The sequence below is a fragment of the Cynocephalus volans genome, chromosome 15 (genome assembly GCF_027409185.1).
Source record: "Cynocephalus volans isolate mCynVol1 chromosome 15, mCynVol1.pri, whole genome shotgun sequence".
In the NCBI taxonomy this organism is placed as follows: Eukaryota; Metazoa; Chordata; class Mammalia; order Dermoptera; family Cynocephalidae; genus Cynocephalus; species Cynocephalus volans.
Genome location: NC_084474.1, coordinates 4778196 through 4794976, shown reverse-complemented (window position 1 = coordinate 4794976; position 16781 = coordinate 4778196). Strand labels below are relative to the sequence as shown.

Here is a 16781-nt window from a genome sequence, read left to right as displayed (position 1 = left end):
CACTAGAGGCCAGAGCGTGTCTTCTGAAAACTGCAGTCCCAGCCTTCGATTGGAAAAATGTTTCAAGGCACAGTGGCCAAATCACAATGGCCAACATGCAAACTGACTGAGCTGTTCCCTGTTGCATGTAGAAATCCAAGGCAGCATCAGTAGCAGGTGCTCTGCACCTCAGCCCTGAAGCCTGGAGCATTTAGTGTCCAATCCCAGATGATTCCTAACACCTAAAGAATCCTCTTTTTACACGGGAAAAACAAACAAAGCCAAAAAAGGGAACTCTAATGTAAAATTAATAATAATATATCAATATTAGTTTATAACAAATGTACCACACTGATGATGTACCATGTCAATAATAGGAAAAACTGTGTATGTGGGTGTGGGGAGGGTATGGGAAATATCTTTAAACCTAAAACTGCCATAAAAATAAAGTCTATTACAAAGAGAAAAAACCCCATTGGGTGACTTACATATATTTACATGCGATATTTTTATAAATCATCTGAGATAGTTTTCGTAATTTGTCCACGTGGCACATCAGTGACAAAACAACCTGCCCGATTAAATTCTGTGTTCAAAGAAATATACAGTAGTTCTCCGAAGGCAAAGCAAAGTTTAAGAAGATTGTCCCCTTGCTGCTCATAATCCTAACTGTTTACAGTCCTTCACTTAGTTTTTAATTCTGTGCACAGGCAGAGTATTCAAACTTATTTGTGAGTTAAGAAAGAATTATTCCCTTTGGTCAACAATTCACCTTGTGCAATATATACAATTTTGAATGACATAATCTTTAATTTTCATTTAAAATTTATATTCTTTAATTTCACAATAATGAAGGGAAAAGGAAATAATACTAGAAATAATTATTAACTAATTCTTTTAAAAAAATTTTTATTGAATCAAAATTGATTATATATATTTTGGGGGTTCAACATTGAGATATGTTGATCAAATCAATATTACTAGCATATATATTGTTACAAATCATAACTATTCTTTATGCCCCTCGTCCAATCCCTCCCCATCCCCCTTTCCCTCCCCTCTTCCCCCTCTAATTACCATAGATTTCTTCTCTCCCTCTGAAAGAATAATGGTTACTCTGTTGATTTGCTGCCCAAGTGATCTGTCCAATGCTGAGAGGCGTGTTTAGGTCCCCCAATACAGTCACAGAGCAGGTGCCTCTTCTGTCACTCTGAAATGGGCTTTGTGGAGAGAGACATCCTCCTCCTTTCTTTATCTCTGCTGGTGACTCTTCTTTTGTCAATGGTGGACCATCTGCGTGGTGTTTGTGGCGTCTAGCCGCCTTCACAGCAGCCATGGTTATCGTGGTGGCTGTGATGGGCCACCCATGTGGAGGTGATGTTTTTGGCATGCTCCTTGGTGCTGGCAGTGTGCCTGGTTGTGGGGAGTGTCCAATTCCTGGCTCCATACCCCGGGACCCCAGGTGGGACCCAAGGCACTGATGAGGTGTGCCTGGTTGTGGGAGGGGAGGTCCGGTCCCCTTCTCCATGCCTCGGGCCCCTCAGTGGGGCCCTGAGGCACTGTCATCTTGTGCCTGGGTGTGGGAAGGGGGTCCAGTCCCCATCTGCTAGTCCTGGGTCCCTGGGCAGGCCCCAAGGCATTGGTGGTGTGCCTGGATGTGGGAGTGGGGTCTGGTCCTCTTCTCCAATCCTTGGTTTCCTGTGCAGAGCCCCGAGGTGCTGGTCATGTGAATGGTTGTTTGTGGGGGTCCTGCCCCTGGCTCTATACCTCATGTCCCCTGATGGGCCCCAAGGCATTGCTGGTATGCCTGGGCTGGAACTAATTTTTTGTCCTTTGCTTACTTCTAACATGGGGGAACTTCCTGTGGGAACCAGTACTTGAGCTGCTGTGTGGTTGAGTAAATTGCTGCTTTGCTGCTGTTTCCCTAGGGAAGGCTTTTTGTGCAGCTCAGGTTATAATGGTTGACTTTATAGGTACTTCCAGCTCTCCAGAGACTCAGTGCACCTGAGTTGTGTAGAAACTCTGATCTGGGCCTGAGTCTTTTCATCAAACTGTACCCCATGCAATTCTGTATTCCTAACCAGTCTCCTCTGAGTGGTCCTAGACTGACTGGGGGGCAGATCAGCTGTCCTTGCTGTGTCCCAGTGTTCTCCCAGTGGCCTGTCTCCACCACCACCCATGCTCCAAACACTTCCCATGGGATAGGCCCTGCATTGGTCCCTTGCGATGACTCACTGGCCTCTGAGTGGTTCCTTTTTTCAGTTGTTGTGGCTTCTTGCTCCTGAATGGGTCCACGGGAACCCTATCTGTGGCCTTGCTGACCTGGGGGCCATCAAAGTCCTCTTCTTCCCTTCCACCTCCAAGTACCTACATCTAAAGGGCACAGCTGCGACTTCTGCCGGCTCCTGCTCCATGTGCTCCAGCATTAAAGTGGCTGCAGCCCGAAACACTTGAGAGCAGTCTTTTCTTTCTCATTGTGGTTTCTCCTGCCTTCATGAGTTCCATATGTCTCTTCCTCTTCACCTGAGCTCCAGCGGCCCCAGCTTGGCTGATGTTACATTTTTATAGTTGTAAATTCGTTGACTGGTGGGAGAGAGTGATGCTGGGGACTGTCTATTCAGCCATCTTGACCAGAACTCTTATTAACTAATTGTTAAAATTAAGATTCACTTTAATTCAAAAACTGATTCTTTGGGCTACATGGACAGTTGAACTTCCCTACCACTCCTCTCATCAGCTTTCATTTATTCATTTACTTTTTTTTTTTTTGGCAGCTCGTCTCGGTACAGGGATCTGAACACAAGCTTTTATTTAAATAAATATAAAAATTAGGTAAAAACATTTCATTATATAGTACAAAATGGGACAAGATGTGAAGATCTTCGGGAAAGGTTACAATGCTAAAAAAGCAGAAGTAATCAGATAGTACCATTAAACACTGAGAGTAATGTGACCAAAAACAAGTTGCCAGCACCAATACAGAGGTGTCCCTTTATTCAACAGCATGGCCCCAGTGTGGCCTAAAGAAGACCCATACGGTAGAAATGAAACTGGGGGATTTAAAAAAAAGCAAACAAATTCTGGGGAACACAATTAAGGGGGAAAAATCCAGTTACAGAAAGCTTCTAAAATTAGCAGACGGGTATACTTCATGATGTAGAAAGTCAGACAGTCTACCAAACAAATTCTGAAGACTCAATCATTAATTCAATTAGAGTCCTTAACAGTAATAACACAAATTAATCTGTTACTATATAACATCTATCACAGAATATAATCTAAGTTATTAGAAGTTATTCCAATGGCTGGATTTTTATTATTTATAATTTTGCAAAAATGTTCTAATCAAAGTGGTGTAGCTCCAGGATTCTAGCTTCCAAAGATGTGTTTTTATTTCTGACTGATTGTATCCTGAAGAAATCAAAGGTCTTCACAAGGCCAATTGACCATCTCTGGTTACATCGTATCTTCCTGGGTATGTGCCTGACTCTCTCTGTTCAGGCCTTCAGAGCCATTTACATTTGTGTAACAGATGACTTGGAGATGCAATTTAAAAAAAGCAAAACATAACACACAAAAAGACTGGGGAAAAGTTACAAGTAAATTAATTTTATGCAGACAGAAGGTTTTTTTAAAATGCTAGTCACGATTTGGTGGAAAAAATTAGGAACTTGCTACTGAGCTGTTTTAGAATAGTTACTTATGTTGCTCATTTTCTGAGGTTTCATTCCAATGAGAGTTGCACACTGTCAGCTTGGTTTTGTGGCTGCTGATAGTCATACTTCCTTGCTATTAAAACAACAATAACAATAAGAAAAAGAGATAAAATTAATAAAATTGCAAAGTAATTACTAGCTAACATCATTAAACCAGTCAAGTCATGATTCTCAGTAAATAGTTTAGAATTAAACAATTTAATTTCTTTAGATGAAATTTATTATTCTTCATGATCCTCTAATTTCTCAACACTGCTAATACCCACTTTTATATGTTTATTATTACTATGTATCAGGATTACTCAGACCTGTAAAATATAGGGTAAACACTAACTGAGCTATTAAAATTAATGTTTTGTAATTTCCTTCTTTCTTACGCCATTTCCACCTTTGTCTGCATTATAAGGAATTTGACTATATTTTAACTTATAAGCCTAAGAGACTTATTATTGGACATAAATGTCATCAATATACACTAGGAGAGGGCTGGCCAACTAGCTCAGCTGGTTAGAGTGCAGCCTTACAACACCAAGGTCATGAGTTCAGATCCCTGCGCTGGCCAGCCACAAAAACAAAAAACATATATATATATATATATATATATATAAACTAGAAGAAAGAACAGACATGCAAATGTCTTCTTTTCGTACTTCTAAGCAATATTTACTGAAGAAAAACTGTCTTAACCTGAAACTAGAGAAAATATAGGGTTAGAAATCTTTGTGAATGTAATTCACTGCTTAGTTTTAAAACTTCTATTCTTTTAAGTTTTTACTAGCCAAGAAAGAGATACTATTTGTTTATGCTACTCAGGGTAGATCTGGATTTCTGTGGCCTAAAACCTACAACTTTGGGAGTCCTCTTTAAGAAAAGGAATTTTGTTTGCTATTTCCTCTTGAACTGCCAGCCTTTGTCAGAACAAGACATGTCACAAACACTAAGAATGATCCATTATGCTGGGATTCATAAAATGTGCAAATCCACAATATACTCACTGTTTATAAGAATAATGGCCCCCAAAGATATCCACATTCTAGTCCCCATAATCTGTGAATATGTTACTTTACAGGCAAAAGGGACTTGGTAGATGTGAATAAAGTAAGGAACTCAAGATGGGGAGACTACCCTGGATTATGTGGCCGAGCCTAATCACATGAGCCCTTAAAAATAAGAGAGCCTTTCTTGGTGAGATTCAGAGAGAAGGTGGGTGAATATGCGAGAACAGTCAGAAGGGTGCAATGCTGTTGGCCTTGAAGATGCAGAAATGGGGCCAGGAGCCAAGGAATGTGGACAGCCTGTAGAAGCTGGAGAAGGCAAAGAATCGAATTTTCCCTAGAGCTTCCAGAAAAATGGAACCCTGCTGACATCTTGATTTCAGCCTGTAGGACTTTTGACCTATAAACTGGTAAGATAGAGGATTGTGGGAAGATGGCAGACTAGAGAAACCTAGGGCATACCTCTCCCACAGAAGACCCGAACGGGCCCTTCACTACAAGCACTGCACTCATCGGTGACATTGTCAGGTACCGGGACCATCACCCGCCCTCCCACTGTGAGTTTCACCCCATCCCATGTTCCCAGAAGCCACTCAAACCAGTGCTACAGCTCTGACCAGGCCAGACGTGCATGGGATCCCTGTCCACACTGCTACACCAGTCAGCCAGACTGTGTGTGGGTCCCCTCTCACAGTCACCTGCACTGCAGCAGACATTGCTAGTGGCTGTCTGTACCCCTATACCATCCAGACCAACCATGTGCAGGACCCCCACCCAAGCAGCCTCAACAGCCAGCTCAGCTTCTTGTGGGTCCCTCTGTCGTAGTTGTGTGCAGTGTGTCTACTGCCACCATAGCCATTGCACCAGCAGGATCGGCTGGGGCTGAGGGAGTGAGCGAGGAAGTGGTAGACCCCAGCACAGCTGATCCCTCCATGAATTAACCCTGCAGCTGCCAAAGCCCCAGAGGGAGTAATTAAGGCAGTTGCAATCCCCAGAGCCACTGCTCCTGTAGCAAATTAACCCTGCAGCTGCCAGGGCCACTGAGGGAGTGAGCAAGGAAGTAGAGACCCCAATACAGCCGTCCCTGCTGCGACTTGATCTTGCAGCCACCAGGGCCACGCAGACGAGAATGGGGCAGTTGCAGCCATTGCTGATGCTGTTGTGACCATAAGGTAACTCCCCTGCCATGTAGGACAGCACCAAGGACACCACAGATGAGTGAAGCAGTTCCAACCACTGGTGGCACTGCTGCCCTCATGAGGTAACCCCCCTACTGCTGTGGACACTGCAGAGGGATCAAAGACTGTTGGAGCTAACAGTACCACTGCCACCCCACAAGATAACCCTCCTTCACCCACTTCCACTGCGGACATCACAGACAGGAGGGAGGGAGGTGCAGCCTCTAGCACCACTGCTGCCCCCACGAGCTAACCCCACTGTCACTGCAGACACAGCAGACTTGAGGGAGGCAGTTGCAGCCACCAGTGCTGCTGCCACCTTCACAAGGTAGCCCCTCTATTGCTATAGACACTGTAGACGCAAGGGAGGCAATTACAGCCACTGGTGGGGCTGCTGCTGCAGTCACTATAGCTGTGCAGGCATCTGTGGAGGTTACTACAGCCAAGCAGACAGCAAGTGCAACCATCACTGCTGCAGTCACTGCCACCACCAGCACTGCCAGATAGCCACCATCATTATGCAAGCAGCCCACCACCGCTGGAGCCACTGCAACCCTCCAAAGCCAATGCCACAACCACCTCCACCATGAGGGTGGCCTGCTACCACAGCAGCAGCCATAGCAGCCACTGCAGCTACATAGGCACACAGCCAATCACTCATCTGAATTGACACAAAGAGGACCACCAGCAGAGTCCAGAGAAAGAGAGTAATAGAAGGAACTGCTCTTCCAGATGACTAAACATCAATGTAAAGATACTAAAAATATGAAAAAATAAGAAAATATGAGTCTACCAAAGGAATATAATGACTCAAGGAAACACTTGAAATGACTGAGAAGGAATTCCATGTAAAAATCTTTAGGAAACCCAATGAGATACAAGAAGATACAGTTAAGATTACACAATGAACCAAGCACATTTAAAGATGAATTAATACCAATTCTTTTCTAACTATTCCAAAAAATTGAAATGGAGGCCATTCTCCCCAACTCATACTATGAGGCCAGTATACCAAAGCCAGACAAAGATTCAACAAAGAAAGAAAACTACAGGCCAATATCCTTGATGAACATAGATGCAAAAATCCTAAACAAAATATTAGCAAACAGAATACAGCAACACATCAAAAAAATTTATACACCAGGATCAAATGGGATTCATCCCAGGCATGCAAGAATGGTTCAACATATGCAAATCAATAAGTGTGATACATCACAGCAACAAAATCAAGGACAAAAACCATACGATTATCTCAATAGATGCAGAAAAAGCATTTGACAAAATTCAACATCACTTCATGATAAAAACTCTCAGCAAAATAGGTATAGAAGGAAGGTATTTCAACATATATGACAAACCCTCTGCCAATATCATCCTGAATGGGGAAAAGTTGAAAGCTTTTCCCTTCAGAATGGGAACAAGACAAGGATGCCCATTCTCACCACTCTTATTCAACATAGAACTGGAAGTACTAGCCAGAGCAATCAGGCAAGATAAAGAAATAAAGGGCATCCAGATGGGAAAAGGTGAAGTCAAATTGTCCCTGTCTGCAGATGACATGATCCACATATAGAACAGCCCAAAATCTCTACAAAAAAATTCTTAGAGTTGATAAATGACTTTAGTAAAGTTTCAGGATACAAAATTAACATGCCAAAACCACTAGCATTTTTATACTCCAATAATGAACTAGCGGAAAAAGAAATCAAGGAAGTAAGACCACTTACACTTAACCCCGCCCCCCCCCAAAAACCTAGGAATCAACTTAACCAAGGAGGTGAAAGATCTCTACAATGAAAACTACAAGTCAGTATTGAAAGAAATTAAAGAGGGCACAAAAAGATGGAAAGATATTTCTTGTTCCCGGATATTACTTGAACCCAGAAATCAACCCACAAACCTACAGCCAACTGATCTTCAACAAAGACAACAAGAACATGCTTTGGGGAAAAGACTGCCCCTTCAATAAATGGTGCTTGGAAAACTGGACATCCATATGTAGAAGAATGAAACTAGACATGTACCTCTCATCATACACCAAAATCAACTCAAAATGGATTAAAGACTTATAAGACCTGAAACTGTAAAGCTCCTAAAAGAAAATGCAGGGGAAACACTTCAGAAGTAGGACCAGGCAAAGTTTTTATGAATATGACTCTCAAAGCACAGGCAACAAAAGGAAAAATAAACATATGGGATTTTATCAAACTACAAAGCTTCTGCACAGCAAAAGAAACAATTAACGGAGCAAAAAGACAACCTACAGAGTGGGTGAAAATATTTGCAAACTATGTATCTGACAGAGGATTAATATCCAGAATATACAAGGAACTCAAACAACAGTAAAAAAACAAATAACCCGATTAAAAAATGGGCAAAGGAACTAAATAGGCATCTCTCAAAGGAAGATATACAAATGGCCAACAGACACATGAAAAAATGTTCAACATCATTCAGCATCAGGGAAATGCAAATCAAAACCATAATAAGATACCATCTCACCCCAGGTAGACTGGCTATCATCAAAAAGACAGAGAACAACAAATGCTGGTGAGGATGCAGAGAAAGGGAAACCCTCCTACACTGTTGGTGGGATTGTAAATTGGTGCAGCCATTATGGAAAATGGTGTGGAGATTTCTTAAATAACTTCAGATAGAACTGCCATATGATCCAGCAATTCCACTGGTGGGTATATACCCAAAGGAATGGAAAGCATCATGTCAAAGAGATACCTGCCCCCCCATGTTTATCACAGCTCTATTTACAATTGCCAAGAGTTGGAACCAACCTAAACATGCATCATCAGATGACTAGATAAGAAAAATGTGGTATATGCACACAATGGAATATTACTCAGTTCTAAAAAAGAATGTAATATTGCCATTTGCAGCAACATGGATGAACTTAGAGAAAATCATATTAAGTGAAATAAGCCAGACACAGAAAGAGAAATACTGTATGTTCTCACTCATAAGTGAGAGCTAAAATAATAAACATATAAATAAAAGATAGAAAGAAAGATACAACACTCACAATAATACACTGAACTTTCAAAAGGACAACTGAGGTTACAAGAAGCGGAAAGGGAGGGGGAGGGAGGAATGAGTAAAGGGCCACAAATAGCAATGATATTATTATATTCTATAATATAATAATTATTCTGATGTGAACATCACATATTGCACACGAGTATTAATGTTCAACTCTGTACCCCACAGATATGTACAATCAATTTTGTTACAATAAAAAAATAAACTGTAAGATAATACATTTGTGTTGCTTTAAGCCACTAAATTTGTGGTAATTTGTTACAGCAGCAATAGAAAACTAATACACCCTGCAAACAGGAATTCTGATAAACTTAATGTTATGTCATTTCTATCAAAAAAGAAAAAATTTGTACAGTGGATTTATAATTGCATCCACTAAATTACTGCATATATTACTGATAGTAGATAACTTCTGTTTTGAGTAGGCATCAATGAAAACTTAATTCTTTACTTACAATTTTCCATACAGAGCTTCTGGCTTGCTCTATATATAATTTTTACAATACTTAAGAATTTTTTTGTGGTAAAATAAACGTAACATAGGGCTTATCATCTTCGCCACTTTAACTGTATAGTTCAGAGGCGTTAGGTACACCCTCCCTGCTGTGCAGCCATCACCACCACCCCTAGCGTGCTCTTCATCACCCCAAACTGAACTCTACAGCCATCAGACACTAACTCCCCACACCCCTCTTCCCTTAGCAACCATCATTCTACTTTTTGTCCTATGATTTGCCTCATATAAATGAAATAATACTAATATTTGTCCTTTTGTGATTAGCTTATTTTCCTTAGCATAACGTCCTCAAGATTCATCCATGTTGTGGCATGTGTCAGCATTTCCTTCCTTTGAAAGGCTGAATAACATTCTATTTATGTATATATGTATACTTTGTTTATCCATTCATCTGTTGAGGACTTTTGGCTATTGAGAATAAAGCTTTGTTAAATTAATTTTTGTTTTTTATTTTGAACTGGCAACACATGCATATGGTACAAAATGCAAAAGAAACTGAAGGGTAAACAGTGAACAGTGTGTCTCCCTCCTTCCAGCCAGCCCTGTAGCTACCTGCCCGGTCGTTTCCCTCAAAGGAACTGCTCTTACCAGTTCTTAGGATAAAATTTATGCTGAGGAAATTTTTTAAGTTCTACTTGTCTGAAATATATGTGTATATATTATTTTCTACTTTTCACCTGAAATTTCACTTGACCTGAGATATGAGTGTGCATGTGTGTACGAGAACATACACACACATACATGCTTAATTTTTTACTGTGGATAACTTGCTTTAAAATTATCCAGTCTTTTTTCCTTAAACCCCATACCACTCCCTTCAGGGTAACAAATTCCAATAGCCTGATGTGTATCTTTCCAGGCCTCCCTCCATGCTTGCATAATTATAGAGAGCATTTATATTGCATGTTGATAATTAAAGCGGTGTTTTGGTCATTTGATTTTATAACAGTGGTATTGTAGTACATATATGTCTTGTTTTTCTCACTTAAACAATGCACTATGGAAACTACAACTCATTCTTTTAAATGGTTGTATAAAGGCTATGGATTAGATGTACAATTCATTCAGATCCATACATTTTAAACTCTTGTTTCTCCATGCCTGCATTCTTACAGTGGTCAGCACTACAGGACACAGTAATATAGAGATATGACCTATGGACTTGCACCTTGATGTCACATGTCATATTCCTGGAAGCAAGCTATTTCTATACTGCTTTGGCTTGCAGTAATCTGATTATAATGGAGGTGACTGCAAACTCCATAAATACATAATTCAAACCAAAACTTAACATACCTCCAACTCAACTTACCCTTTGCCAGTACCCAAAATGCTCTTGGCCACTTCAATACCACTCCATATGAGGGGAAGTGCAAAGGAGGGAAAATTAGAGTAGGAAGAGATAGCAGTCTTAAATGATTGCTAAAATTTCTAAGTTTTGCAAAATTTACAAAAATACAACCATGTGAGCACATTGCTAAGGGCCCTGTATAAGCAAAGGGTCCTGGGACATAAACTTCATGGTAAATTTGCCTTTACTGATACTGTATTAAGAGTAAGAAAAAGGTACTAAGTTTTCATTACCAACTTTTTTGATAACCTATTGCTAATTGGACTCAATTCCAGAAAATCTATTTTATGCATGCTTATGTATACAGTTCAGTCCAGAATATACTTACAAATGGAATACATTTCCAATTGTTGTCTTAAACGAATTTTGCTTATTGTGTCATAAAAGTTGGGCTCTGACAAAGTTTCTTCCGTAGGTGGCACGCTGAATATCCTCATAATTTTCCTTTTATTCCTAAAACAAAATCAATGCAGAAGAGAGATCTGCATTAATCTCTACAGGATTGTAATATTCTTATGATCCTAGTAATCAGAAGCTACATTAAAAGGACCTAAATGATAAGCCCATTCTATTTTCTACTCTCTGAGATGCTTCCTTGGCTCAAATATTCTTCCTTTCACCAAAAAGAACGAGGCTGTACATGTACAAACACGGGGCTGTAAGAGAGAAACGAAATCAGCTGAGCACATCCTTTTAATACAACAAAGGGAAGCACCTCCACTGTGATTCCCCCAACCCCCACCCTCCCAAAACCCAAATATTGTAAGGAAAAATACACATACAAGAAAACATCTGATTTTTCCTCCCTCTCATGTCATCCAAATAAACTAAATTACTGGGTTAGAGAATAAACTGAATATGAACAGACTTTAATTTTGGAAAATGAATAAACATATTTCTTAAATACAATGGCATGGCCTTAGTGGGGACATCTTTTTAAAATTAAGAACAGTGTCATTCCGCTTTTAAAAGAAAAGTAGAGAGGAGGCAGCAGCTATTTTTAGAGCAAAGCTGGTACCTGCAAGTGGATAGTGATGACATGTGGAGCCTTCTCTCACCCACCCCACCCCCGGGAGTCCTGGCGGCCAGCAGCCCAACTGCTCTGGGAGCGTCAGGGGCTGGGAAGGTGAGCACACACTCTGAGAGCAAATGCAGGCTCTGAACACCCCTCCAGGCCAAACATAAATTACTTCTGGATTACTAGTTACTGTGGACTACTGAGTGCCTTTTTTCACCTTGGTAAAGGACAACTTGAAGTATGTGGCTATCAGGAGAAGCGAATCAATCCACGTAAGACTAACTAGTACAGCTTCTCCTCTTCACAGCACACCCCAGCAATTTTTTTTTCTTTTACTGCACTTAGGGAAAAGGAGCCAGGAAGTGTGGAAGGGGCAGTTAAACTAAGCTACAAAATCCAGAATTAGGCAGGAAACATTGCTGAGAATCTACAGTATGTGGCACATGGCGGACATAAAAGTAAAAGATAAGGTCCTTGTTCTCAAAGGAATGAAGTTTTTGTGGGATAGATAGATAAGTAATCAGATAAAACTAATATAGTTTAATAAGGGCTATGATATAGTCATGCATAAGAATCAAGGAAAAGGTTAAACTGGGTGAAGAGGGATTTCCTGAATACACAGGAATTAGTGTTTCTACATTTCAGGGACTTGGGCCAAAAAATGTGCTCATCAAAAGGTGACAATGAACCCAGGCAGAATGATAAAGTTGGATTATATTAGAAATGACAGAATCGGAAATTTAGAGCCGATTAGGGTACCCAGAGCTGTACTTAAATCTTTGTCTCTTAAAGCAAGGGGATTTTCAAAGCCAAACCTCATTCACCAGAGACTGAGGAGAGACCAGAGCAGACAGTGCCTTTCAGAGCAGGAACAAAAATTCTGATGAAATTATTTTTATGCATTCAGGTCAGATTAAAAAAACAAACAAACCTGCAAAACTCTTAAATGCCCAGTTTCTTATCTACTCGGAGACAGAAAAAATTTACCTCTTGGCATACATGAAGAGACCGAAGCTTACAAGGATCACTATCAAGTAGACATTGGTGGCTTCATTCCAGGCTTCGTGAACAGTGTAATCAATAGAACCATCATCACCCATCACTCCATAAGCTCCAGCCATGGGGCTGTAAGAGAGAAAAAAAAGTAGGGTTTCTTTTAACTAGTAATGGTATGACCATCTGGAGAAGGGTTAGCAAAACATACGGCCTGCTGGCCACACCACCTGTTTTTGTATGGTCCAGGGGCCCAGAAAGGCTTTACATTTCTAAATGGGTACATTTTAAATGATTATAAGTATCTACATAATATCCTCAATTTTGCCCCACAGCCCACGAAACCTAAAATATTTACAATCTGGTCCTTTAAGAAAAAGTTTGCCGACCCCTTGTCTAGATCATTAAGGCACATAACAATTTCCTCTTATTTTCAACTTTGAAACATTATAGCTCCAACATAAGGGTTAAAACTTGAGATAAAAAATAATATTACTAAAAGGACAGAGGTTGAAATGCACAGTTTCCAAATTTTAACTATCACCCAGATGGAAAGCAACAGAACAAAACACAGAACTAAACAACTGGCTGTGTTAATAACAGAAGAGTGTTGCCCTCGAGACAGCAGCCTAGGAAAGATGTGACGGCCATAACAATGCTAGTCCAATGCCTCCCCACACCACTGGAAAACATTCCCAGCTTTATCCAGTTCTGGCCTGTGGCCAAATTTGATTGAAAGAAGCTAGGGGATAAAAAGTTACTTTTTGCTATTTACACAGCTGTGACCTGTATTCAAAGAAATGCATTCTCTGGACATTCCCACAGAAAGTAACAGTGGTAACAGCAAGCATATCCAACAGCAAGCAAAAGAGTAAAGGCTTCTTACCTGTGTTTGAGAAGTTAATTGAATTTTTCCTTAAACAGCAAGTTCCTCCCTTGTATTGGACTTACCTGTTAAGATAAGTCTAAGTAAAATGACTTAATATGTGAAGGAAATCCATGTGTTGTTTTAGACACTCTTTAAAAAGAAAAACTAAACCAGTGATATGTGATAAGTGTACCGTAGTTCCTAAGAACAGGCAGTCATTTTCTGATACCAAGAAAAAGAGTATCTGGAATGTCCGAATTGTTTTACAGTTTTTTCTAGACTGCCTACAACAATGAAAGCATTACAGAAATTCTTCCACTAAAACATCTTGCAGTCCTTTCTGTAAGCCTCCAAAATGTTCATTACTGTAGATTTGGCTCAGTAAGTTAATAAGTATGTATTGAGGGCAGAGTCTGTTTTCTTTCTTCTAGCTCGCCTCTGTGTAAAATAAACGAAATTTCAGGAGAGGTCTGCTCCTAAGCCAGGGGGCATGTTTTCTCCTTTCTGACATCTGAAGGCCTTGTCAGATGTTTAGAGACATACTGTATTCATTTAGGATAAAGTGAGTATCATGAACGGCCATCTAACTCTTGATAATTTCTCTAAAACACCAATTGGTGTCTGATCAATATAAAAATTGGTCTCATGAAAATTTGCCAGGGAACAATAAAAATAGAACTTACTTTAAATTATAAAAATTTATAGATGCAAGATCTAAATATTATTTAAACATCAAATTATACCCAATTCTACCCAATTCCTAGATATTAAAAACTGGCTGTGGATTTTTCTTTTCTTTTCTTTTCTTTTTTTTTTTTTTGAGAGTAGGAGGCACAGGGGTATTTGGCATATTCAGTTTTAATTCTTATTCCTTAAAATTGAACTCCAGAGTTTCTCTGAATGTTAACATTATAACTTATAGTAAGAAATCAGCCCACTTTAGGGGCAGAGACATTTAGAAGACTTAGAAAACCAGACACTATAAACATCTTAATGATTTATGGAATCTCAAACTTTGTTGGTGCCAAAATGTAAAATAATAACAATGACCGTGTTTGACTAAAAAAGGATGACTGCAAACCTATGACAAGATGCTGCAGAAGGCCCGGACAACTATACAGCATGGATAGTAGCTTTCAGGACTGGGAGATATTAACACATTGAGGAAGAAACAGGGAACAATGGAATAATGGCCACTAAAACATTTCCCAGGTGCTGGGCTTATTGGAGAAATTGCAAAAGTGTTTCTTAACGTGTTTTCTAATGCCTGAGTAGAACTGAACCAGGCTAATTCCTTCCTTCAATTTTTCACAAAATTCTGTCCATGTGCCACTCAGTAAATAATGTATTCTTACGCAGAACTTGACTTCCTCCTGCTACAAATATGCCAGTCTTAATTTAGAAAAGGATTTTTAATTACTGCTGACCCAGAATGGTAAAATTTTAACGTGAATTATACAACATATATTATACAACACCATTGGCATGCAATGACGCTACTATTCCATGGCTCCAGGGACATGCACTTGAGTTATTTTTAGTAGCGTAGCTGAGAAAGAGTTGCACCGAGGGTAGGCCTTTCCTGCCCAGTCCTCAATCACGACCAATGGCATGGCTTTGTAAGACTGCCAGGAATAAGAAATGGTCTAGTTCAGAGTCATAGTACAGGCCAAAGACCAACATGTAGCCTGAACTATGACCACGCCCTCCCAACGTGCCTGTCTAAGGGTACACACATTCACCTGTTGAGTGGTTACTGAATACCACCACAGCCTTCCTCTTGAGACTAAAGCAAAATGCCCAGCAGTATTACAATGGTTTATTTCCAGCCAGTTAATGTTTCATCAAGATTACCGACATAGCTAGTCACGTATTTGGAGTTTCACTGAATGATCTTTTGAGAAAAATGACCTTTTTAATATTTTTCCTATAATGTAATGCTTGAACTATTTCACGTAAGGAGATGCTAGGATGAGCTGAATTAAGTCTCAAGTAAACACAGGTATCCAGAGATAAAGTTGCCAAAATATGACAACTAGGGCTTGGTTTCAGATTGATAAACTTTTAGGTTGAGAATGAGACCTTTTCTAGGGACCACATGACTATCATAATTAGTGTCCTGATTTTGGGCTCCTGACACCATGTCTGGGGTGGTTCTAAAATTGAGCATCTCTTGTCATCACGCCTTGAATGGTATCATTTTTGTCTCTCACTTAGAACCTTGTTATTTGCTAATACAAATTCAGATTAGAATCACTTACACAATTCCTAGAGTTCTTCACAACAAAACGCACTGCATAAATAAACGGGATTTTCTTTCTCTCCACCTTCCGAAACACTGAAGGTTTGTTCCTGAAGCAGAGGTACAAGGTTACAGGCCTTCCCCGAACAGGAGGGCAGTTAACATTTGAGGGCTCACTTTTCACAACGACCGTGCCGAGAGCCCCTAAAACTCCATTTTACAGCCTAAACTGGGGTGGTGGTGCTGGTGATTCTACAACCCGCCCTAAGTCACACAGCCAGGGAGTGGAGGGGCAGGGCTGTCACACACCTGGCCCCCAACCTCGGGAGACCCAAGTGCAGCGGGAACGAAAGGCCATCCCTCCCGGCAGCGCTTCGGCGTTCGGAGCCCCGTCTCCATGGCCACAGCGTCGCGGGGCCGAGCGGGCGGGGGGCGCGGGAGGCTCCGAGCCGGGGCGCGCGGGGCGGGGGGCGGCAGGGGCGGCTCCGAGTCGAGTCGGGCCGGGACGCGGGCCGGGGCCGGGGCAGGCACTCACGCTGCTGGCGGCCAGGGCTCTCGCGGCCGCGCGGCGCGCTCCGTGTCTTCCCGCGGTCAGCGGCCGCGCGGGAGCCGGTGGCCGAGCGGACCCGGACGTCCCGGCGTCGTCACTTCCTGCCGGCCCGTCGGCTTCCGGAGGCGACGAGGAGCCAGGTCTTTTTTTTTTTTTTCCTTCTCCCCCTCTTGGTCTCGCACGGGAGCGACACCGCGAAGGCCCCGGGCGGCCCCGGGCGCGTGAGTGGAGCCCGGCCCCCTTCCCCCCGCGGCGCTTCCCCGCGCGCGCCCGCCCGCCTCGACCCCCGCCCGGGCCGCGCGCTCCTCCTCGGCCGGGGGTCC

At 41.4% G+C, this 16781-nt stretch overlaps 1 protein-coding gene across 3 annotated transcripts; it reads right to left on the bottom strand.

The window, feature by feature from the left end:
* Positions 1-2947: 2947 nt before the first annotated feature.
* Positions 2948-16586, bottom strand: SMIM19 (small integral membrane protein 19). 3 transcript variants are annotated; one of them, XM_063079885.1, is made up of 6 exons: positions 16444-16586; positions 15928-16018; positions 13685-13749; positions 12793-12930; positions 11116-11240; positions 2948-3768 (listed from the first exon to the last, which is right to left on the bottom strand). In XM_063079885.1, exons 4-6 carry the CDS (start codon positions 12924-12926, stop codon positions 3704-3706), a joined length of 324 nt encoding a protein of 107 aa, XP_062935955.1. In that variant the 5' UTR covers positions 12927-12930; positions 13685-13749; positions 15928-16018; positions 16444-16586; the 3' UTR covers positions 2948-3703. The 3 variants fall into 3 exon arrangements, with proteins under 3 accessions (XP_062935955.1, XP_062935956.1, XP_062935954.1); XM_063079886.1 differs by lacking the exon at positions 13685-13749; XM_063079884.1 differs by lacking the exons at positions 13685-13749; positions 15928-16018 and having other exon boundaries at positions 16444-16584.
* Between the last annotated feature and the right edge of the window lie 195 nt (positions 16587-16781).

Bases quoted from the DNA above. Each gene is read 5' to 3' on its own strand.
- SMIM19 (XM_063079885.1), bottom strand. From the start codon at position 12,926: ATGGCTGGAGCTTATGGAGTGATGGGTGATGATGGTTCTATTGATTAC. The intron at 11,241-12,792 runs GTAAATTTTTTC...ATTTTGTTTTAG, and splicing joins CTCTTCATGTATGCCAAGAG to GAATAAAAGGAAAATTATGA. The intron at 3,769-11,115 runs GTAAGTATATTC...TTGTTTTAATAG, and splicing joins ATTGGAAATGTATTCCATTT to CAAGGAAGTATGACTATCAG.